Source organism: Amblyomma maculatum, chromosome 3 (genome assembly GCF_055883805.1).
Source record: "Amblyomma maculatum isolate TAMU_Amacu chromosome 3, ASM5588380v1, whole genome shotgun sequence".
NCBI lineage: Eukaryota > Metazoa > Arthropoda > Arachnida > Ixodida > Ixodidae > Amblyomma > Amblyomma maculatum.
The window spans coordinates 94840277-94863759 of NC_139346.1; the positions used below are offsets into that span (position 1 = coordinate 94840277).

At 46.8% G+C, this 23483-nt stretch overlaps 1 protein-coding gene and 1 non-coding gene across 3 annotated transcripts in view; both read left to right on the forward strand.

Moving 5' to 3' along the window:
• The first annotated feature begins 20267 nt into the window (after nt 1-20267).
• TRNAM-CAU (transfer RNA methionine (anticodon CAU)) lies at nt 20268-20340 on the forward strand. The gene has a single exon. It is a non-coding gene; the product is annotated as a tRNA-Met (tRNA).
• Nucleotides 20341-20661: 321 nt separating this feature from the next.
• LOC146195365 (caspase-2-like) overlaps nt 20662-23483 on the forward strand; it is a 42042-nt gene continuing 39220 nt past the window's right edge. The window contains exon 1 of one of the 2 annotated variants that reach the window (XM_084597796.1): nt 20662-21178. In XM_084597796.1, coding sequence (XP_084453922.1) covers nt 21041-21178 — 138 coding nt within the window. In that variant the 5' untranslated portion in view covers nt 20662-21040. Of the gene's footprint in view, nt 21179-21475; nt 21624-23483 lie in introns of those variants that run through there. The other variant, XM_084597797.1, reaches the window with a different exon arrangement.

Consider the following 23483-nt stretch of genomic DNA (forward strand, 5'->3'; position numbering starts at 1 on the left):
TCTCTCGAAAACCTTCGTGCTTCGTACAGACGCATCCACCATAAGTCTCGGAGCAGTACTCTTGCAAACGGGCAACAATAGTATTTTACATCCAGTTGCCTACGCTAGTCGCAATCTGCTGCCCCGAGAAACACGCTATTCAACGATTGAGCGAGAATGTCTAGCTCTTGTCTGGGCAGTGCAGAAGTTTCATATTTATGTGTATGGCAAACATTTCACCATCCAATCTGATCACCAGCCGCTCCAGTACCTGCAATCCGCGAAGCATATGAACAATCGAGTGTTGCGGTGGAGTTTATTCCTCCAGGAATACAACTTCAGCATAGACTACATAAAAGGGAGCGATAACGTTGGTGCCGATTACATGAGCCGTGTGTGAAAGGTGTAGTAGTGTGTTTTGCTGACTGGAACGGGATTTAGAAAAAAAAAACGAACTCGTGTGTTGCATTGTGGATTGTGAATGGTGTGTGGATTGTGACGAATTTTTGTGTGTTTCTGCTTTGTGGTTATTTGTGTAGTTTGTGCATTTATTTCCGCCACGTCTCCCCCCTCCCGGCGCCAGAACAGTTGCAAGAAACTGTCTTGGAACGGGGGGAGGTTGTGATGATGGTGATTGTGGCGAGTGTGCGGGTGGCTCGAAAGGAAGTGAAGTGTGGCCGCGTGCGGGGCGGGCCAGTGTGCGTGAGTTTGTTCCGACAAGCGAACGGGTCGGACGTTCCTGGGCGTCGCTGGCGGCGGAGTTCATCGTCCTGGACCTGGCGTACAAGGCCGGCTCGCCAGCACCTGCCGGGCACCTGGTCCGGGTCTGGTACTGCCCAGCTCCATCGTGCCTGGCCGCCACACTTGTGCTGCCGCACTGGTGCCGCACTTTGCAGTACCCGGGCGTGACGCGGTACCCCGCGGTACACCGCAGTACCCCGGACTGTGAAGCAGACGCCGGACACAGACGCCGGAGCGTGGCCTGCCGCGCTACCGAGTCCTCGGGCGACTGGCGTGAACGGAGCACCGGCGGACTCGCCTGCACCGGCATCTAGTCCACGAGCGGAAAACCAGAAGTAGGACGGTTTTGTGTTGGGACATATCCTATTAGGATAAGCTAGGCTGTATGCATGTCTGTTGCCAGTTACGTTAATTGGTCAAGAAAAGAAAAGCGTCCATGTGTCTGTGAACCTGCTCTGCTACCTGCCCAGAGCTCCTGAACGGACCTGGGCCCATATATAACATCACAAGCACCCTTCGTTATCGGACACCATGATCTCAAGGCCGCTGGATGACACGAAGTCCACAAGTGTCTTCACGCTTTGGTTGTTTCCTTCTTTTAACTTAGTCAACTAGAGATAAAAGCGGAAATAAAAAGGAAAGTGGAGATAAAAGCCAAGGGAACAAACACAAAAAAGAAAAAAGATCAGTGGTTGCCAGATCAACTACCAGATTCGCATTATACCATGCAGTGTGGGAATGGTGTACAGGATACGCTGGACTTGTGGAGCTGTTTACGTAAGCCAGACGGGGCGATGCATAAATGTTCGTCTGAGGGAGCATTATATTTACCTGTAGTTAATTTTGTATATCGATGATGTGGTGTTTCTAATTGTTCGTTGATCCGGGGACACGTTGCAGGAAACAGACGGGACAACTTTTCGACCGTTCAACCGCGGCGACTTTGTCTGCCTCCTAAGACTGCGTGTCGGTTGTGTGTGGACTCCGGAGAGAATGTTCTGCCTCCGTCGTGCAGCCAGTGCTGTGTGTGTCCTGTGTGGTGCCCCGCGAGAAACGCTCGAGCACTTGCTCTGTGTCTGCCCCTCCCTACAACAGCATCGAGCCGCCCTTTAACTGGGATACCGACACCTAGGACTTCCATCTGCGGCCATCGATGACGTGTTGTACCCGAACTGTGCATCAGCGAAACAAACTGCTGCCCTCAGGTTGCGTTTTGCTTTTATGGGAGACACCCACCTTCGCCCCCACCTATCACCGCGTATCACCTCCCCGCTATCTGCCCCTTGCCCATCCCTCCCTCTACTTATCTCTTCTTCCCCTTCCAATGCACAGCCATGTTGTGGTGGTCCCTAAAATCTACTAGGAGACAGTTATAGGGTTGTGCCCCCAATTCTTCACATTCCTTATTTCCCCCCCCCCAAAAAAGAACCTCAAATCTTTCAAAATCAGGGTCGAGACAAAACAAATTACCAAACATACATGAACGCCACTTTCCCCAGCAATATATACACGTGCAAGGGCACACATGGCAGTACGATATACGAGGTTGGTGTCCAGACTCCGCTGGCCGTAAGCAGAGCGGGAAAAAAATTCATTGCTACCGCGCTCATCAACACGAAAACCGTGTGCGGTGGCGATGTTTCCGTCAACTTTAGAACCGACAATGCGGGATGTGCCTTACTGTTCGCCCGCATCTTGGCCGGCTCGGCGACAGCGCCGTGGGGATGTTCACTCGGGAGCCGACGGTGTTTCAAATGCCGGCAAGCCGTCTCTGGTTCACCAGTGTACTAAACTTTTGCATCCTAATTACTGCCTAACTATCAAATCAACTGTTCAGCATATCTTTACCTTTTATTATTTTGGCCTTCTAGGTATTCTCTGCATTTCTAAAAAGGCAGGAGTGTAATTTCATATGGCCTTTTTTTATGGGAAAAAATGAAATTGAAAAAATAGTAAAATTTAAAAAAACCATCTTGCGAAATCAACTGAGACATAACACTTCTTGAATTGATATTCAGCTGTAAGCAAGTTTTCTGGTGCTTTGAACTACAGTAATTGGTACCAATATTTTCTCTTTTTTTATTCACCGAATTACGAAGTCATTGATAACTCCTTTTTCTTCTACAAAACCAAGGGTCGGAATAGCTTAAAGGTGGTGTAATTTCATTTCTGAAGTCGTTTATGTACGTACGTGAGATGTACGTGAGATCTGCCTAGCAAACCAGGGGCATTAGTGGAGGCCACATGCGAAGCCGTGCAGCCGATCCTGACGGATGACGACGACATCGAGCAAATTCTGTCTAGAAGCAATGGACCCCGTCATCCAACTGGTTCAGCGAGTCAGCGACCCCAGTGCCCCCGTGTACCACCCAAGCGACTGCTAGATTATGAATTTACATTGGTCGACTAATGTTATAGTATACAAGAGGACGGACTTACGTGCAAAATGAGAAATGAGATACAAGTCTCTCGCCGTTAGGAGCAGTCTGGCAACCTTGCCTGGTTGTGCGGATCCAGGGACACCAGAAGAGCTACAGAGACTACTGGACATTTGTGCTGCGGGAATGAGCGAGCGTCGACTGAAGTTCAGCCCAGCAAAGTGTGTAGTGATGGCATGGGGCGAAAGGGACAAGCTGAGCGGGCGCAGGTGGGAACTTCAGGGAAATCAGATAGAGAGGGTGGATTCCGCCAAATACCTCGGCGTCCGGTTGTCGGCAGGGGCAAACTAACTCGGGCAACACGAGAGGGAAATGCGGGGGAAAACGGCACGCTGTAGGGGTATGTTGGGCCGTCGGTCGCTCTGGGCGTTTAACCGCTACGAGGTGACGAGAGCCTTATGGAAAATGGTGGCGGTGCCAGCGCTAACATACTCAAATGCAGTTCTGTGCATCTCCGCCGGCACCCGGGAGTTTCTTGAGCGACAGCAGAGGGCAGTCGGCCGGGTAGCTTTAGGGGTGCCCAAACACATAACGGTGGAGGGAATCCAGGGCGAGATCGGATGGTCCTCTTTCTCAGCGAGAGAGGCGGCGGCCAAAGCAAAATATGAGGACCGACTGATGCGCCTCCCGGCAAGTAACCTGGCACATCAGACGCTAATCCACCTGGTGTATGCTGGAATAGCAACGAAGTGGACAAGGCGGCTAGCGAGGCTGCAGAGACGGTACCATCTGCCAACAGTATGCCTCTCGGATGTACCGGCGGTGAGCCAGGGAAAGAAGCTCAAGCTGAAGGTGAAGGAAGCTGAGACAGCTGAGTGGATGCGCAGGGCAAAGGAGAAGTCATCCTTGGCATTGTACAGCGCGCAGAAGACAGGGATTAGTCCTGAATCATGGTATGACAACTCCGTGGGGAGCGGGCTACTGGCTGAAGCCAGGTGTGGAGCCTTGAGGACGCGGCAGTGGCGATCTAGGTTCACTAGCAAGTGCGTATCCGACTGCGCCCTCAGCGGAGCGGAGGAGGAAACTGTGGAGCACGTGACACTTGGATGTGTTGCGATTTCTCCCGCCCCTCGCACGGCGTCGCGGCCGGTCGCCCTTGGCTTCGCAGGAAACACGGCTGACACGGCAGAGGGAAGCACCGACGGGGCCGCGGCGTCACATGAAGAGGGGAGCGGAGCGTTATCCCTTGGTGCAGTCGTGGAATGTACGAAGAGGCGCCTGGAGTTCTGGTGGACACGAGGAGCAGTGCGGCCAGAGCGGCGTAAAGACGTGGAGTGAACTAACATCTGTACTCTCCTTTTTCCTTTTTTTGTGTGTGTGTGTGTCTTTTTTTTCTGGTCAGATCCCACTGGGTGATAGCCCGTTCAAAAGGGTACGACCATATCGCCATCGCCATCGCCTTGGGCGGGAGCACATGGAAGGAGGAGAGCTTCGGCGCCATGACACTCAGCGAGCCGAGATTCAAGAACTTTGTTTTGTAACGTTTGTTACCCAGTTATTGATCGTCTAAAATAAATTAACACGTGCTCACAATACACCAAGAAACTGTACAGGTGAATTCACACTAATACACAAGGTTCTTCAAAGCCAAGGCAAGCATGCAACTAAAGAGAATCTAATGCAAACACAGACTCAGAGTAAAACGGGCTTGTTATAAAATGCATTTAGGCTGTAATGTCGCATGAAAACACTAAATGACCCGCTCAAAGTGAATGCGTGAACACAGATATGAATAGATAGAAGAGATAGATAGATGGATTTATTGAAAGGAAAAGGCAGAGAGGTTGGCCCGAATAATTCAAATCTGGCCTGCTACTCTGCACTGGGGAAGGGGAAGGAGAGAAGAAAGAAGGTCATGATGGGTGACGATGTGGGAGAAGGCATATGAAATATATATACAGACACAGCAGCTTGCTTTACAAACGTGAATCAAGTCCGCTGGCGCTCAAATAACGGCAAAGAGCGCGCACTGCCTGGACGCCCTTCCCCTTGTCCTGCCAAGCGCCCAGCAGCAGTTCCTCCGACAGAGGCCTCTTGTCTAAACGCTTCAAGGAAGCAGCTAGCACATTTCTTTCGTTCGCATACTCTGGGCACACCAATAATACATGGTCCACAGTCTCTGGGATGCCGCAAGTTAAGCATTCCGGTGAGTCCAGCTGTCCAATTAAATGTAAGTACTTGCGCGTGAAAGCCACGTTTACACGAAGTCGATGTATCAAGCATGTCTGATGACGCGGAATATCACGCGGAACATAAAATTTAAATGTTCGATCAAGCCTTCTTAGACGGATGTGTCGGGAGTCTGGTTGAGCCCAGTAAGCTGCTGTAGCAATATTCATATAACTCTTTAGAAGACACGTCGTATCCGCTCTTGAAAAAGGCACAGCTGTTTGGAAGCCATTGATGAGTGCGCTTTTCGCTTCAACATCGGCCTGCTCATTCCCATGGAGGCCGCAGTGGGCAGGAATCCATTGAAACATTATCGTGTGGCCTTGCAGCTGGGCAGATGTGATGAGATCCATAATGTTTAGTGCCAGGGACTGATAGGCAGTGTGGCGTAAGAAGTTTTCCAAAATTTGTAATGCAGTCTTCGAGTCCGTGAATATACACCATTTTTGAGGTGGTTCCCCACATATATAGCGAATAGATTCTCGAATGGCTACAAGTTCGGCAGCGGTTGATGTAGAGGTATGTCCCAAAAGGAAATGCAGAGTCGTTTTCCGAGCTGGTATGACCACAGCTGCAGCGGATGCCTGTGCTGACACAGATCCATCAGTGTATATGTGAATATAACTGGGATATTCTGACCAGATGTGTGCCAGAGTGAGTTGTTTGAGTCCACTAATTGGTACCATTGATTTCTTTAGTATTCCGGGAACACGAAGGTGCACAAAAGGTTTATCCATCGTCCATGGTGGTTGGGTGGCGTAGTAGTGACGTCACCGCCCACTGTGCGCAATTTTGATGTTCGTCGGGCATTGGTCGCGTAGCGCAGCTGTCTGCACGTGCGTACGTGTCTCGCCGTATTTTTGTAGTGCGTCCGCGCTCACTGTTCCTCTTTTGATGAGATCAAAGCTAGGAAACCTGCCTCCAACCCCTTATCAGTCTATTCGGCAAGTTTGTGCGACGCAGATAAGGAGAGGTATGCTGCCAATAGAGGCGTGCGGCGTGGAACCGTTTTCGCTCGACGCTCGGGACAGCGCTGTGGACGTCGATTTGTGGCCGCGGATCAACATGTGTGACATTCACGACTATCTCGTTTTGAAGACGTTTTGTTTATCGCAAAAACAATTGAAAACATACAAGCCGCCGGAGGCCCATAATTACGTTACCAGTGGCTGGGTGAAGGAGCCATGGCTGAAGAAAGTTGGCCAGGGCACTGTCATCGTTTTAACGAGGGTAAACATTCAACATTTTAGTTACGATTCTGTTAATCGTTGCATTTTCTCGCTTTATTACCTGCATAGGGCAACCATTCCCAAAGCCTGTCAACCCATTCTATGAAAGCATGGATTTTGGCTGACAACAACGGGGAAGGCCTGACGGCGCATTATGTGTGCATGGCAGGCAACGGAGAGACATATGTTCGCGCAGCCCTGGTCTTCTTGCTCTTCTATATCGAACACAACCAGCGGGTACGGGAAGAACGCTTGTGCGCAGGCGGGGCAAACCAGTGGCTCCTACCACATGTCCGTAATATTCAAGAGCGACCCATCACAGAGATGAATTTCGCATCGTCGACAATGAAGAAGCGCCGATTAGATGGCGATGTTTCCGCGAGATGTACCACGAGCGACCCATCGAAATCGTCAGCTCCTCCTACAAGCATAGAAGAATTAAACAAATTCTTCGACGACATGGTCGGATCTGGGCGGATGTCTGTTATGCTGAGGATAGATAGCAAGTATACAGTCACCTGTACAAACCAGCTCTTCTAGCGTGCACTGGGACGTATCTCCAACTGCTGTACGATCGCAGTGCATGCAGGATTAAGCTATGGTGCCGTTCTTCAGAAGTGCGACGAGATATTCAACACCTTGAGGATTAGTACCGAAGTCATCAAGAGCATCGAGAGAAGTGAGGCAGCCAAGTCTTGGTTGCACTCATCGAACAGACTGGAAGGGAGTGCCTGCGTCGTACGAGCAACGGTACATTATATCTCCAAAATAATCATCAAGACTGAGTACCCATTGACTCGGTGGTTGGCGCAAAGTCAACCAGCGCAAACAATCAGAACTTAGCTTTTACGCGCTTCGTAAGTGGGCACAGGACCATAGCCGATGTGACGGCGGCCGTCTGAACGCTATTGTAAGCCTTTGTGCGATGCCGCACGCACTTTCTACATTTTTTGTGCTCTTCACGTTCGTTAATAAACATCGCAGACTTAGCTGACAAGAAGTGCCGGGCACACAAGTGGTACTTGTCGGGAGCTGCACTGTTGTTTTGCCTGCTAATATTGTGGACCATAAACCCTGACTGCTCATTGGAGGGTCAAATTCTAAAGTTAATTAGCTCAGCTACTTTGGTCATCTGATGAGAAGAGAGGAGTCGCTGGAGAAAGATTTGATGTTGGGAAAGGTTGAGGGTCGCCGGAGAAGAGGTATAGGCAGCGAACGCGATGGTTAGATGGCATCCTCGAGGCACTGCAGATGAAGTTATGTGATGTTAGGAAGATAATGAGAGACCGGAAAGCGTGCCGTGACATGGTCCATAGGGTCACGAAGAGTCGGACACGACTGAACGACTGAACTGAACTGATTACCAAAAAAGACAGGTGCAGCATCTTTTTCATTTTACATGAACGCTGACCATTACAACTACCACTATTACGGCGCCACCGCTACACGGCTCGGCGGTATTTGATCTTCAGACAGGTTTTGACTATAGACCTAATATAAGATGGACGCGCAGTGCAGGCGCAATTCCCGTCTTCGAAGTTGCCTTAACAAGTGCCTAACGAAGGTGTTCCTAGCGCATGGTGAAATCACGCGCGCAGCATTTTCGAGTATATAACAGAAATACCATGCGCCGGGCTGTTTCAAAAAAAAAAAAAAATACGCACGCCCTGCGGAGAACGGCCCTTTTCTTTTTCAAGATTTCCCGGTCAAAAGATACTCATTGCGATTACTCAAAGCAGCTCAAAGCTCTCAAAGCCACACCGAAAAACGACGGGTAGGGACAGGCTCAAAAAAGCCTCGCAGAACGGACACGACTGCGCCGCTCAGCTGCCGCGGCACTCCGCTGTTTCGGCACTCCTCTGCGAGCGGCGCTGTTCCACCGAGGCGACGGTGGCGCCATACAACGGGCTTCAGGTCCCTATAGCACTTCGCATATAGAGACAATGCTTGTCACTTTTCATTTTTTTTTATTTTTACATTTTTTACTGATCAATACTTAGCATCTGCTAAAATTATCTTTCCATTCTGTGCAGTACACATCTTAACGTAGGTTTCATTTTTTAACTATTTCAATTATTTAATTGATCAATTGCACACTCTGAATTTTACTTATTTAGCATCATAGAGCATTGGCTTCCAATCTGAGCATCCTGACATCATTGAACCCACTTTTTCATACTTTTTTTTTTCAATTCCCCTAATTCCCCGCTCAGTCAGCTTCAGTGATTTCGTTAACTCACTATCGTCCACCACAAACCAATCTGTCATCAATCTAAAGATTACCACGGTACGATTTCTTTTACTCAGGCCCCCTATTATTTCCGAAGCGCGGTGCGGTCTACAACTACTACGCCGACGAATTTTCGACCGGAGTACTATAACCTGTCGGCCTTCTCACGTACTTCTAAAACCTGCTGGTTCCAATATATGACTCACTGTCTCGGTAGTTTTTCAGTGACACTCCTGAATACTTCACTGTGGTTGTTACCCAAGACATGTTTACGAAATTCGCAGGGGTTGTGTGCCACTCTCCATGCCAGAAACCTAGACACTTATTCCAGTTCACAGCACTACCACTCACAGAAGTCCTTCACCAATTTGACAACACTGCGAATGCTTTCGTAGTCGGTACAGAAGGCGACAATGTCATCGGCATACGCGAGTATGCGGACCTCTTCTGCATGCAAACGAAAACCTTGGATACTGCTGCTCTCGATAATGCTCAGACAAAATGGTTCAATATATACAAGCAGAAAAGCAATGGCGACAGGGGGCCGCCTTGACGTAGCGTTGCACTTGCGTTGCGCTCACCCACCTTCTGTTTACTATCAGGCGAGTCGTGTACCCTCTGTACGCCATTGCAACTCCTTTGCAAATAACTGAACCCACATTTGCATGCTCTAAAATTGATAACAAGACATCATGCGGCACTTTGTCGAAGGCTTTCTCAGGTCAAGCTGGAGCGTGGCAACGCTCGGCGTAGCAACCACTCGGCCACACCACTTTTGTGTTTGTTGCCTAATTCATTATCAGATTTTACGCATACGGAACGTTACTCTACACACACACACACAAACAAACACACACACACACACATTGATATGAGCACCCGTATGTCAATTTTGATTACAGGCACTCCACTGATGGGGCTGGGACAGGCAGGTCACAGCCGCTTGCGGCGGGTGCTGGCCTGCCACCGAATTTTTATCGGTTGTAGGCCGTCATTGCACCCGCCACCGCTTCGGTGCTGGACGACGGCTGTTGTTGCGGCGCGCGTCTTTCTCCCCCTCTTCCTTTTCTTTCTTCTCTATTTTCTCTTCTCTCTGCACGAGGCAGCGGAGGTGGATCAGCTACAGAGCCATGGGTGTCAGGCCCGTGCATTTCTTTTCCTTCCACCTGCCCTTGGTGCGATGCCACACCTACACTTTATCATATCACGTGGGAATGCGAACGCAACAAAGCATTCCACCAACACGAAGACCCGAGTGCGGAGCAATGGGAGAGTCGGCTCACCAGCGGCGAGCTCGCGACCCAAAGGGCCTTAGTGCAGCACGCGACTGATGCAGCACGACTCAGTGGAGCCTTGGAATAGGGGCCCACCCTTGCTGACGAGAAGCCTCAAGTCGCCAGCGTCAGAGAAGACGACGGAGACTTCACAACCGCGAAACCCTTGAAATATCCAATAAAGTTTTCATCCCTCACTCACTCCTTCTTCCTACAGCCACAACAACAATTACAAGGCCAGGTTTATAATGGCACGGTGTACAAGCCATTGCTACCGCTCTAAAAATTACAACTTTTTGGCCATCAGAGCTGCCTGCTCTCAGGACTTGCATCTAATGTTCTGGATACCTATGCTCAATATATTGTGCACTGGAATCATTTTAACATCTGGAGTTTCACAGCGCTGGTAAATTTAGGAGCGCCGGCTCTTCGGTCCTGCTCTGCTACCGTGGACGTAATTTTCGCTGAACACGGAGCTGTAGCACAAACATTCAAGGAAAAAAAGGCGACGAAGCTTCAAGACTGGCAAGCGCAGCAGCGAGGGCATTGTAAACATTTCGAGAAGCGCGTTGCGATGACCGAGAAATTGGTCCGTTTATACGCAATGCAAGAAGGAGCGCTAAAGCTTGCGAAACACGCAAAGTATTGTGCATTATAAGCACTCTATGTTGTTATTTTTTCTTTCATGGGCCCATCACTCGATAAATTACTCTCTTGCTCGTTTTATCTATTTTTTTTTCCTGCTGTTTCACGGTGCGGGCTACGCTCTCTGATGCGTTGGCCTTATTTTGAGCCTGCAGTGAACATTTTGGCAGTAATCATAGATAAGCGGCCTCAAGAACAGCTGGGAAGATTGTTATGCATGTAGACCACATTATTTAATTCCAGATTTAGTTGTACGTTAATCGTCAGTTTGCTATGAGCGAGAGCGTATGATCGTTTCATCGTTTCTCTCGAAACGCTAGAAACGACGTAACGAAACGTGGAAACTCTCGAAAAAAAGATACCGCCGAAAAAAGATGTTGGCCCCTGAGGGATGCTAACCGCGGTCGACGCTGCTGGCCGCGCCGGCTGGTGTAGCCAACGTTTAAAGATGAAATTCAACAGAATGGCAAAGCGGGCGAGTTGGTGATACATGGTTTAAAAATAAAACAGCGCAAAACACACAGACGAAAGAATAGAAACAGACACCACAAGCGCTGTGGTGTCTATTCTTTCTATTGTCTAGTGTCTATTTCTTTCTATCTATCTTCTTTCTATTTCTAGTGTCTATTTCTTTCTATCTATCTTCTTTCTATTTCTAGTGTCTATTGTTTCTATTCTTTCGTCTGTGTGTTTTGCGCTGTTTTATTTTTAAACCATGTTTAAAGATGGCTGTGGCTAAAGGTACGTCGGACGGACCCGATCGATGGTCTTAAAGGTACGTCCGACGGACTCGGTGCGTTTTTCTTCGGGATACGACGGACGGATCCGGGAAATATTTTTCAGAGGTACGGCTGACGGACCCGATCGGTAGGGTTCTTCCGACGGATCCAACGCATTTTTCTCCGATATGGGCCTTGGGATCCGTCGGGAAAGCCGGACAGATCCGAGACAAGGTCAATGTACAACTGGTCGCGCAACTTGGAAGAAAACGCGTGCAGCTGCCTACTGCCAGCGGCATCAACTCGATGATGAGGGCTCCTGCGAACTGTGAGGCAAATTACTAGCGCACAGAAAATAAGATCTGCCAGAACTCCAAAGAACTAGAAAGTAAACATAATATTCTCACTCAGGAATGAATGCAGTTTTTGTTTCTTGCGTAAGAAAAAACGTGTCACATTTTTAATAATATTTTAACTTGTTTCTAACGGCCTCTCTCGGCCACTTATTATCCGCTGCGTAGTTGCCCAAAGCTCAGACATGGCGGCTTTTTTCATCCGCCGGGTGGGTGCGTCATCGGCCCCGGTTCAACGTTCATCGTTGCGCGCTGCGTACAGAGTGGGATATCTGTAACAAACAGTCAGTATTTTATTACGCTGGTTGTGGTAGAGCTTTACAGCAAGGCGAAGACTGTGTGTGCTCGATGAGAAACTGATTGCCGCTGCATGTGCGCATTTCCGGACGATGGGACAATGCTGCGTCACAGCTCGGCGGTTCGGCTCGGCCTCCCAGGCATGTCGCAAAAGTGGTGGCTTAATTGTTTTACGGATACCCGTCTGCATGAGCGGCGTATCGCTGCATGTTTTAATTGAACGGTGAAGGTGAGATTTTATTGCCCCCAAGATGCGTGTCGCATTGCTCAAAGCCTTCCGTTCCGCTCCCTTTGCTGCGTGTTTTGCTTACTGCGTCGTATTACCGCACCAACGTTCGCTGAACGTGCTTTAGCTGTTATTACAGTAATGTTCCTATTGTCAATGGGATCTTTCTCATGAACATGTTAAATGCTTAAGTTGCAAATTTGTAACCTCACATTGACTCCTCTCAGTGGCAAATGAAGCGCGAGTAAAATAATGGAATCATGAACAGGGCGAGATTTATTGGAGAAAAGCTATATCGTAGATATTTTGACTTCTCAGCCGCATTAACTTCTAAATACTAGTAATCCCAATTTGAATTGCTTACCTAAGCTCTTACAGGTTGGCGTTCTAGCGCTAGCGTTAGTTATTCCGTTCGTTTGTTTTTGTTGTTCTTTGACACTGATATGTACTTTGTTAGCAAGATTTTTTACCCTTTTATAATCTCACCGCGTCTCGTTAGGAGACCTACGCTGAGGTTATTTTGTTATCACGAGGATTTCATGAAGACCGTGACGAATGAGCGGTGGTCGCTTTCCTACACTTAAAGATTTCATTGTCGTGAATCATCCATGTAAGTAATCGTGAATTAATAAAGCCTGGCTTTCTATGCAGCACAGCTTCACTCATTTATGCCCTTAGTGAATTGCCTCAAGCCATGTGGTTCTATCCATGTGCTTGCCGAAGCCCCAGAATGCGTTTACATGACGCGCGACGAAAGACTAGGCTAACGACGACGGAGGCAGAACGATGCCATGATAAGGTGGTTAAAGATGCCGTAACATTTCAGTTAACGTAAAACTTGACTGTAGAAATCCATGTCAAGTTGGCTGAACAGTTACGGTGTCCATTTTTCTGCCTTATCTGAGCATCGTTCTGCCTCCGTCGTCGTTTGCCTTGTTTTTCGTTTACAAGTAAAAAGACGATCAAATTCCCCGCCAAAATCACGTCGCTGTGACGTCACAAGCAACGTCACGTGTTTGTTGTGCCTCACAGTTCGCAGGGGGCGCTGGGAAACTAAAGCCTCGCTCAGAGTCGACACGCAGGCTTCTATGGGAGTTACGCTACCATTTGTTCTACCATGTCCGAGATCCCCAGATGTGGTTGTAGCAACTAGTAACGTTGGTAGCAACAACATGGTAGCCATATGTAGCCAAATCGAAGTTGGTATGAGGTGTAGTACGTGCGAGGTGCAAGAAGTATGTACTACATACTGCATGCGTGAAATGTGGAATTACAAATAATAGTACAGTGGCAAAAATAGTGCCTAGAATGGGTGATATACTACGTGATAGCATGATGACAGGTTTACGTGAGTTGGACCGCGGCAGGGTGGCAAGCGCATGTAATCGCGGTGTTGATGGCCAGCCCGGCCGCGGCCCGCACGCCCGCTCATTTGGTCCTCGTTTTCATGTGGATTAACGTCTACGACGGTCGTTATGTAGTTATGCAGTTTTGATTCTTCAAAGTTTCGTCACTTCCATCTGTGATAAGATGCGTCACGTAACTCATCGCTTTCTGCTCGCATTGAGGTTTGGTGCTGCAAGTTCTACGTAGTAGGCGCTGAAAAAGCTGGGTGCCGCCGGCGTGTCTCTAGCCCAAGCATCGCGTCATTCGTGTTTGTTGGAGGTGTGGTTTGTGCTTACCGTGAGATGCTGTGATGTACGGATTACGTCCTACTAGAGTGCTGTGTGAGACTACGAAGAGTGCTGTGATGAGTGCGCCGATGTCCGGACGGACATCAGTGTGTCCGTTTATGATCGGCGATGTTGCACGTGCATATCAGTGTTTATTAGGTGCAGTGGTAATTTATTTACACGCGCTGTGCAACAATCAGACGAAAATAAGTCATCGACAATTTGTTAGCCTGCACTACAGAGCTCAAAACTCGGAAAATGGGAATGCACATGATGCAGTTTTCGCATGTTGGAGTGGAACAGAGCTCAAAACTCGGAAAATGGGAATGCACATGATGCAGTTTTCGCATGTTGGAGTGGACCGAAAAATAAGTGCCCAGCCCACACCGCCGGGATGCGCATTACTACAGGTGAAATGGTTCAGGTTTCTGTAAAATAGCTGCCTGGCACAGCACCTTCCTAAATGTTCAGGCTTTGTACTATTGTTGAAGGCCACTTTATCATAATAAAGGAACGAATATGCTTTATGTGTTAATGACTAGTGCTTTTTCAACATCTGTTCATTTTGCCTTTTTTTTTTCTTCGTTTTTCCTTAGTTTCCTTTGTTTTTCATGCTAGACAAACACAAATAGTACACTTTTAAACTTGTCAGTCCAAAGCTGAACATGAATATCTGCCATGCATGTGACAGCTTTAATGCTAGAAAGGTTGACGTGTATAGCATGCACGTAGATGCTGCGACATCTTAGTGGCACGTTCCGCTACTTGCCCCAATGTCGTGATGTTTAATGCCGGTGATGGTAGTCGCACTTTGGTGCAGGTGAAATGCAAATACTTCTGTTTCCTGCAAGATGTCAACGCAAAGTACAAAGTCCGGGCAGTCAAATTAGTCTGGAGCTCTCCACTACGGTATTTTTCATAGCTACGTATGTCACTTTAGGATGTGAAACCCTACATGCCACAGGTAGGCTGCATTGGTTTTTAGATTTTGTAACCTCTCATCTATGTTTTGCAACATTTGGCTAATTTTAGTTCTCAAACAGTTGTTAAAGATGAAACCGAAGCAGTTCTTTGCATGGTTTCCTGCTTGGATTAATTTGCTAATTGCAGTTCTTTGAAACTTGCATCAATGCTGGACAGTTCAAATAGCAGGCAGTTGAATTACAGAAATGATGTGGATCGTGCATTTCAGTTCTGACAATTGGAAAGTAACGGTCCCCTCCTTGCATGCATAGGTGCCCTTAAACAAATACATACTCGGGTGTGTGATTGTGACGCATATCAAGGGTCAACAGAAGGCCATGTGGAGCCAGTGTGATATTCTTCATGAAGGCTAAAGTAAAATTGTACAACAGCTGCTGTACCATGCAGAAAAAAATTGATCATTTAGTGTATGATTAACTGACCATGAATAGCATCTTACTCAGAGTATAATGTGATATATATCTGGTTTAGCATCCCAAAATAACTACGGCTATGAGGAACACAACAGTTGATGGCTGCGGTATAATTTCGACCACCTGGGGTTCTTTTACATGCACTGACACCGCACGGTGCATGACGGCCTATTGTTTTGCCTCTATTGAAATGCCCCTGCTGTGGCTGGAACCAAATCTGCACCTTTCGGTTCAGCAGCCAAGCACTCTAACTACTGAGCCAGCACAACGGGGCCAAGTATCAAAATGCATGCCATTACATTTCCTTCTAGCCGGTGGTTTTCTTCACAGAACTAATGTATACAAGGAAAAGTAAATAGAAAGAAAACACTAGTTTTATTGCACATTATATTCACATTTCAGCAAACATTTTCTAGGAAAAAATTTCTCATAATGTTTGCATGGAAACCATGAACATCTTACAAAAACAAAAGAGTGCACTTACTCCACTCCAATTATTAATGGGCAAGGTTGCATCTATGCTACTACACTGCACTTATCACAAAACCACAAGCCCCATCTGCTTTGGCCAATCACTTGATGAAACTAACGGAGACAGATGTCGCACACCACAGACTGGTCGTCTCGCAACATATCTCTGCATATGTTGCATTTCAATTTCATGCCTTTCCACTTAGCTTCAACTGTTGTCAGCATTACTAGTCACCCATCTTTTCTGAAGTTCCTTTTTACGCTGTTGGGATCAGCATCCTTGTTAACGATGGTCTCTGGAATTTTCGATGCTATCATTTTCACATCTTCCTCATCTGGAAGAACGAAGGAAATGACACGCTTTGAGCAGAAAAAAAATTAGGGAGACTCCTGATCTCCACCTGTAAGGGTATGGTGTGCCAGCGTTAATGGTTCTTGTCTGCAGATCCCACTGTGGATTCCTGTTAATTTACATGCCGTTTGCTACAAACATAATTACTAATTCCTTAATTCATGTCTCTGTTATCTCAGATATACTCATTAGCATACGGTCGTAGGCTGCCCTGTTAGGTGATAGACAACCTGGCATAGACCTCTGTAAGCCTCAACCTTTCTTAATTGAAGCTGAAACCTCCCAGAACATATTTCAAACATAACTTTGTAAGCTTGACTTAACAGCTCCTGCCATGTCGCGTGGCCTCGTGACATTTGGCTCGTGGCACTTTTGGCTTGTGCACAGGGGTCATTTGGTAAATACTGGTTAACATGCATGAAAAATACATTTTCACACAAACTGGTGGCAAATGGTCAAGTGGTGCACTTCAGATTCTGAAATGTATACCTATATGCATGCAAGGATCGCATCATCACATAACATGATCAAGAGTTCTATCAGTACCTGTAGTTACATAGCATTTCAATGCCCATTAAAGGACCACCTCAGACAATGGTTGTTGTTACCACAAGACCGGTTCTAACAGCGTACTGACACCATTCCACTGAGCGATGGACATGTATGTGCATACCCTAGATAGCTCATGATTGTGGATCTCATTTATTTCTATGACTTCCAAGGAGTTCCTGTCGTCAGAAACCCTACATTTTATGAAATCGGGACAGTTGTCTTGAAAGGTGATGAAAAGAAATAACCAGATTACCTTGACACAATACTAAACTACAGAGGGTGAATATGCTGCATGAAGATACCAAGAAGCTTGTACAAAGAAAAGTGAGAGTGAAATGGCAGGATTTTTGAAACATTGAAATAAACTACAAACTATACTTGTCAAACCTGTCATTAAGGAATGGAAATCATGCAGTAATCAAAAACGCAACATGGAGGCCATTTTAGGTCATCTTCACAAAACACATACCCACACCTCACACACAGCTTCAGACTTATGAAAGAGGACAAACCAATATGCAAGGAGTGTGGAGATGAACTAACAATAAACCATATCTTACATGTGCGCCAGAGTCGAGAAAATAAGGGGAAACATTTTGTACAATTTTTCAACAGATCCCTTTCCATCCCAGCATGATCCTAGGAGAGACGTGCAAATTTCCTGCATTTTTGGTTTCCTAAAATGTTCTTAAACAATCTACATCCTAAAGAACATTTTAGTCATTACACACAAAATAAATATGTTAAACCTTGTTCTTGGTGCATGGCAGCATTAGTCGCTTATGCACCATAAAAATCAACACAATGCTGTAAGGTATACCTTGGTTAGCTATGTTCTATGAGACAAGCTTTCGGTTTGGTGTGGTCCTTATTCACGTAACAGTGCTGTCATGAGGGTCTATGTTCCAGCGATCGGAAAGTGACCTATTCCAATAATTTTACAAACTGAAGGCGATTCTACAGATTTCTAAAGACTGGAGTGCTCAAATGTTTTATCAACGTCCGCCTGCTTTGACAGCCTGGAGTGAAACTATTGAAGAGAATACATTTTTGAACATTTAACGCGTTTCTGAAGGCGTTGCTTTCAATTACGGGGCCCACAAAAATCAGCTGAATGTCAAACGCCGCCTAGGTAGGCTTTCTAGCAAGACAGCGGTGTAGTGTGGAAAATCGCTCCGCCGGTCCATCGCTGGCGCCGCTGACTTGACAGGCGAACTGTTCAAACTTATAGCTACTGACCACACCTGAAACACTGAATTGCGCATGATCAAGGCATAATTTCTCTAACACTGAGCACTAGTAGCTATCGATTTCGCGCCCAATATTGTGAAAATCTGTCCTCTCTTAGATCATTGATACGTCCACGGTTGAACATTTATGCGCCTCGGGGTAGGCCAGCCGTTGGAACATGGATGTGTGGTTGTAGCAACGATCACTTGCATGTCACACTCTGCAAAATTCCAAGAGTCAGCTTCTGCAACGAAATGTGCAGCGCACATTTTCTACCGCGTACCTAAGTCCGGCGATGCATGCATGTCGACGCCATCGTTTCAAAGCTGCACGGCCGTTCAGTCGGGTCACGCTAACCTCAAGCATGCGGGGGTTTAAACTACATGTACGCAAAATTCAACAAGAAAAAGATGCAGGCTAAGCACTTTAGTCTAGTCTTCCCCTAAACACCAAAGAACATTGCTGTTCACAGGGAATTCGGATCATTCGCGCTTCCGGCTTTCCGGTTGTGCACTCTTGCGGTGCGGTGCAGTAGGTCTTCGCCTCGACGAGTCGATGTGCAGCTCGCCGCAGTAGCAGCGCAGGCCTCTAGTAGATTCGGCATGTCTTCTGCCACGGCTCTGAAGTAGAATTTAAATGAAGAATTTAGCTAGAAACATCCTGTTTCCTCGGTCTGAATGTGAGGAATGAGCATAATGCCATTTCACATACATACTTTGGACTGCCGAATGTTCTGCACGGCGAGGTGTGTGTGTGTTGTGCCGGCGCTAGATCTTCGGAGGTCGATGCAGGACCTAAGACAGCGTAAATGCTAGGAATAGCTCGCTCGCATTACGGGCAGATCGAGGAGATAGTTTAGTACGAAGCGAAAGCTGCTCGTGAATGCACTCTTCGTAGCACCTCATCGAGAGTCGCGGCTAGCTGATATCATAGAGGATAAAATTCAGCGTAGCAAGCGGAATGTGGCCGCGTTCGACGTGCATATAGCCATGAGCCTATATATCGACGTCCGCCGTATCTTTACGAGAATCGAATGGATACGTCGGACGTACCTTTAAGGCCCGTTCACACTTGCGACTAGCAGCGGTCGCGCGACCGTTTTGGTCGAAAAGCGACAGTCGCAAATGGTCGCATCGGTCGAAAAGCGACTGCCGCGGGCCGATCGGTCACTGCTCGAATTTCTAGTCGCGCGACTACTAGTCGCAAACCATTTCTCCAATCAGCGAGGTCCCGGAGTACTAGATCGAGCACCTTCTCAATGCAATTAAAGGATACCCCTACCTTTTCAACAAACGGCATCCGGAATTCAAAGGCATGCAGGGAGAAGGATATGGCCTGGGAGGAGATTGGAAAGATATTCGTACTATCCGGTAAGCACTATGAACTTTAGAGAAATGGGTTTTTCACGCAGGCGCAACATTTTATATTGACACCGTCTATTCGTCGTTGGCGTTATCGTCTGAAAAAGCTGAAGTGTCTGGCAAGCGGCTGCTACCGACGTTCGCTGTCATCGCGCTGCAGCTTTCCTACTCCCAACTCGTTTTTCGAGAAGGCGACAGTCGCAAGTGTGAACATAGCTCCTCTCCTCTGGTCGCGCGACTACCAGTCGCGCGACTTCATCTAGTCGCAAGTGTGAATAGATTAGACACTTCGTTTAAAAATACTCTATGGTCCTTGGTATGAGCGGCAAATATGCCCCTTTTGTTTACTAGGCCTGCAAATAGCACTTTGAAGCTCTTGTTCCACATTGCGTGGGTCAAATGTGCCATGATTTAGTGAAGAATTGAATGATTGTTTTTCCTTAGCTGTATATGCTTTTCGATCGTGGCATCCGTATCTGCAGTCGAGCTGTCAGGTCAGGGTTAACGGGAGCTCGCAGTCGAAGCGGCGAAGGCGGCGATATGTTGGCTCAGAAATGTGAACGAAGGAGCGTGTCGGCGGTAGCCGATTTCGCTCGCTCGCTCCGCCGAATGCTCAAGTGCGAGGCATCAAAATGCCGGCTGCAAAGAGTCGGCGAGCGGAAAGCATTGCTCAGGTGCTGCATGCATATTTGAGAGGTAGATCGCCGCGCTGTGAGAATTAACAAAGGCATAGAAAACAAGCGCGGTTCTACACGGAGCGATGGCCTCGCTCGGCGCCTCTGCTCTCATCCCCACAACCGAATGCGCATTGTTTGTTCCAGTAACGTTGGTTGAGGCACCGTACCAAGGGTCGTCGACCACTGAACTCAGCAGTGTCAGGATGAACACGTATAACACTTTATATAGCCAAACATTGCCCTCCCAACCATCCGCCTCGGTAGCGCAGTAGGCAGCGCGTCAGTCTCATAATCTGAAGGTCGTGAGTTCGATCCTCACCCGGGGCAAGGCGGTTGTATTTTTGGTAAGCTTGCTTTTGTAATGTTTTTATTATTTCACATTACAAAATTTTTTTGTTATGTTGCTATTATGTTTACGAACACATATTCTTTCGTTCTTCTGCCTTTAGCATGCCTTATGATTTGGCCGTCATTGCGGTAACAGCGCCAGTTGCCAGTTGATACAGAAATGAAATAAATAGCGCTGCCTCACGTTTGAAACATTAAGAACGAAAGCAGGACATGACAGCAAAAGCTCACAGCTCTGTTTATTAGAACACGATCAACAACTTACAAAAGCGTGTAGCGTGGGCAACGTTATTCTAGTAACAGTGAGCGTGGGACACTAGCTGCCGTGTCATTTGGCAACGTTACGTTGGCCATTGGCACCTACAGCAGTTTGAGTAGAACATTTCAGCTCATTAATTTTATCATTAGTTCCTACCTTAGTGATCAGCAAGATGAGCTCTATGGCAAGATGGGAACAAATGATAGAAGTAATGAGCCTAAAAACAAGTCGCTTTAAATTGTTTAGGCTGTGGCAGTTCTTATTTTCACGGCTAGACAACGCTCTCTCTGGCTTTTTTCCCCTTCCCAATGCTCTTCCTGTCCTTTCCACATTGTTGCGTGTTGGTGTTACGTGTTGTGCCGTGCGACCTTTTCGTGGCCCGTTCTGTTGTAGAAAGTGCTGCAATTTTATGCTCGCGTTATGGATCCGGAGCACCGAAGAAAGTTCAGAGATCCCGAATTGGTCAGCGCTCTAGCGGCGTGCATCGATTTCAATGTTCTGGCGCCGAGTTTGCAAACGGGGGGCATCCTGACGACCGCTATGGTAGCCGACATTCAGGTGAGATCATCGGTGTTGCTTATTTGATGTGTTCGTGAGCTGCAGTCAGCTGTGCAAGTTCATACGCGAAACTCTGCTTACGCGAGTTGCTCTTTCTCAAGCGCTGAGATCGCCTGGACGTCGCGGTTTAATTGTGCCCGCGTAGAAATTGCTTGTCAGTTCATGTAACGACGTGCTCTGAATCTTCCTTGCTTGTCTGTTCTTTTCTTGTTTTTTTTTTTTTTTTTTTTTTGTATGAGGTAACGGAAATAGCATAAATATTGGTATTTTGATGTTCTCGAGCATCGCACAGCGACAACTTGTAAACGCACGGACGGAAGTATGCTGTTCCGTTTACAGCCGCACGAATCATGTAGACCGTTGTTTTCTAAATGTATTTACGTTTTCAATGCATTAGCTGTCAGCTGTGGCGCTTGATAAGAGTGGCGATCTGGGTGTATTACCGGTAACGATTTTTTATATTTAGTGTACATGTACAGGGAAAACGCGCAAAAAGCTGCATTCCTGGCGTCAACCTTCAAAAGCGTTCGGAAAAGCGATAGCATGGCTTGATAGCATGGCTCCCTGTAATTTAATGAAACGCTTTACAGTTCAGTATCCACAGGTGTATGATTAGTGCAGTTTAAAACGACTCTGTGAGTCACTTTGACTGACCCATGTATACCAATATGAGCAGTGAGTGAATTATTGCGAAGGAATGGCAGCTCTGCTAGTGTTTTTTGTAAGTTTCGCAGCTACTGAATCCCAGCACACTCCCTCCACTAGCGCAGTATTGTGAGAAACTTAATTACTGCAGCTTTACATCTGTCTATTATGGTAGCGTACTTGGAATCTCTCATTGCCTTGCTCAATTTTTATTTGTAGGCAAGCAGTGTGGCTTTAAAAGAAAGGCTAAACCAACTAGCCAGACTGTGACTGCCTTTTTAAACGAGTTCTTGGTAGTGGCTTCTGCCTTAAAAAGGCATTATTACTATGTTCTTGTATAGTTGCTCAGTATCTATGCAAAAAATAGACAGTTTTCTGTGAAAGAATTGCTGTATTGAACAGTGCGGGCTAGTAAAAAGGGGACCAGACATGGCCTACACTTTCTGTCAGTCAACATGTTTAACGATGCGGGCTACACCAGCAGCCACAGTGCAGAATGTGCCACCATGAACCAAGCCAATAATTTAGCGATAGCTAAAGGAGAGTCAGTATGATTCTTACTGACATACCATTATGTGAATTTAGCTGTGGGTTGACTGATTGTGTGATGGTATAATCTTTCATTCCTTATCAGGTGGTGCACATTCATTCCAGTCCTGCTACTTGCACGTTATTAAACCCTTCGTGTGACGGCAAGAGACGCATGTCCTAATTGTTTCAAATGTCGGCAAGCCGTCTCTGGTCCACCAGTGTACTAAAGTTTTGCTTCCTAATTACTGCCTAACTATCAAACCGACTGTTCAGTGTATCTTTACCTTTCATTATTTTGGCCTTCTTGGTGTTCTCTCCATTTCTGAAAATGCAGGTGTGTAGTTTCACTTGGCCTTTTTTGATGGGGAGAAACAGTTGAAAAAAAAGTAAGCTTTTTAAAAAAGCCTTCTTCTGAAGTCAAATGAGTCATTACACTTCTTCAATTGATATTCAGTTCTAAGCAGGTTTTCTGATGCATTGAGTTACAGTCATTGGTACCAGTATTTTCTCCTTTCTTATTTATCGAATTACAAAATCATTGATATTGATACCTCTTCTTTTCTTGTACAAAACCATGGGTCGAAGTAGCTTAAAATGTAATTTCATGACTTCTCCTTTCTTATTTATCGAATTACAAAGTCATTGATATTGATACCTCTTCTCTTCTTCTACAAAACCATGGGTCGAAGTAGCGTAAAATTAATTTCATATCTGAAGTCGTTCTAAGTGCGATTTTACCATTTTTATGTGTGCAAGACCTGCCTATAAATTGTGTCTTGTAATGGTCTGTAAATATGGCCTTCAACATGCAGATAGTATTTCCCAGTTGTAAAGTGAGAGAGTTGAAGTCCCAATTCTTCAGCAAATCGGGCATTGGCGTCAGTGTTGTTATCATTGTCACTATTGCGAGTGAAAATTTGTTGGGCAACAGTAGCCGGGCACTAATAGGGTGGCGTGTTGCATGTCTTCAGGAAACCATGGGACATGGCTGTATTGGCAGGAGGTGCCAAGTTTGACCCATTCCTTTAAAATGGGAGAGTGAGAGGGTAACCTAGCCCTCTCGAACTGTTGAGTCCTGAGCCAGACATGCTACACAAATAGCAAAGTGATTGGACGCAAATCAGGATAA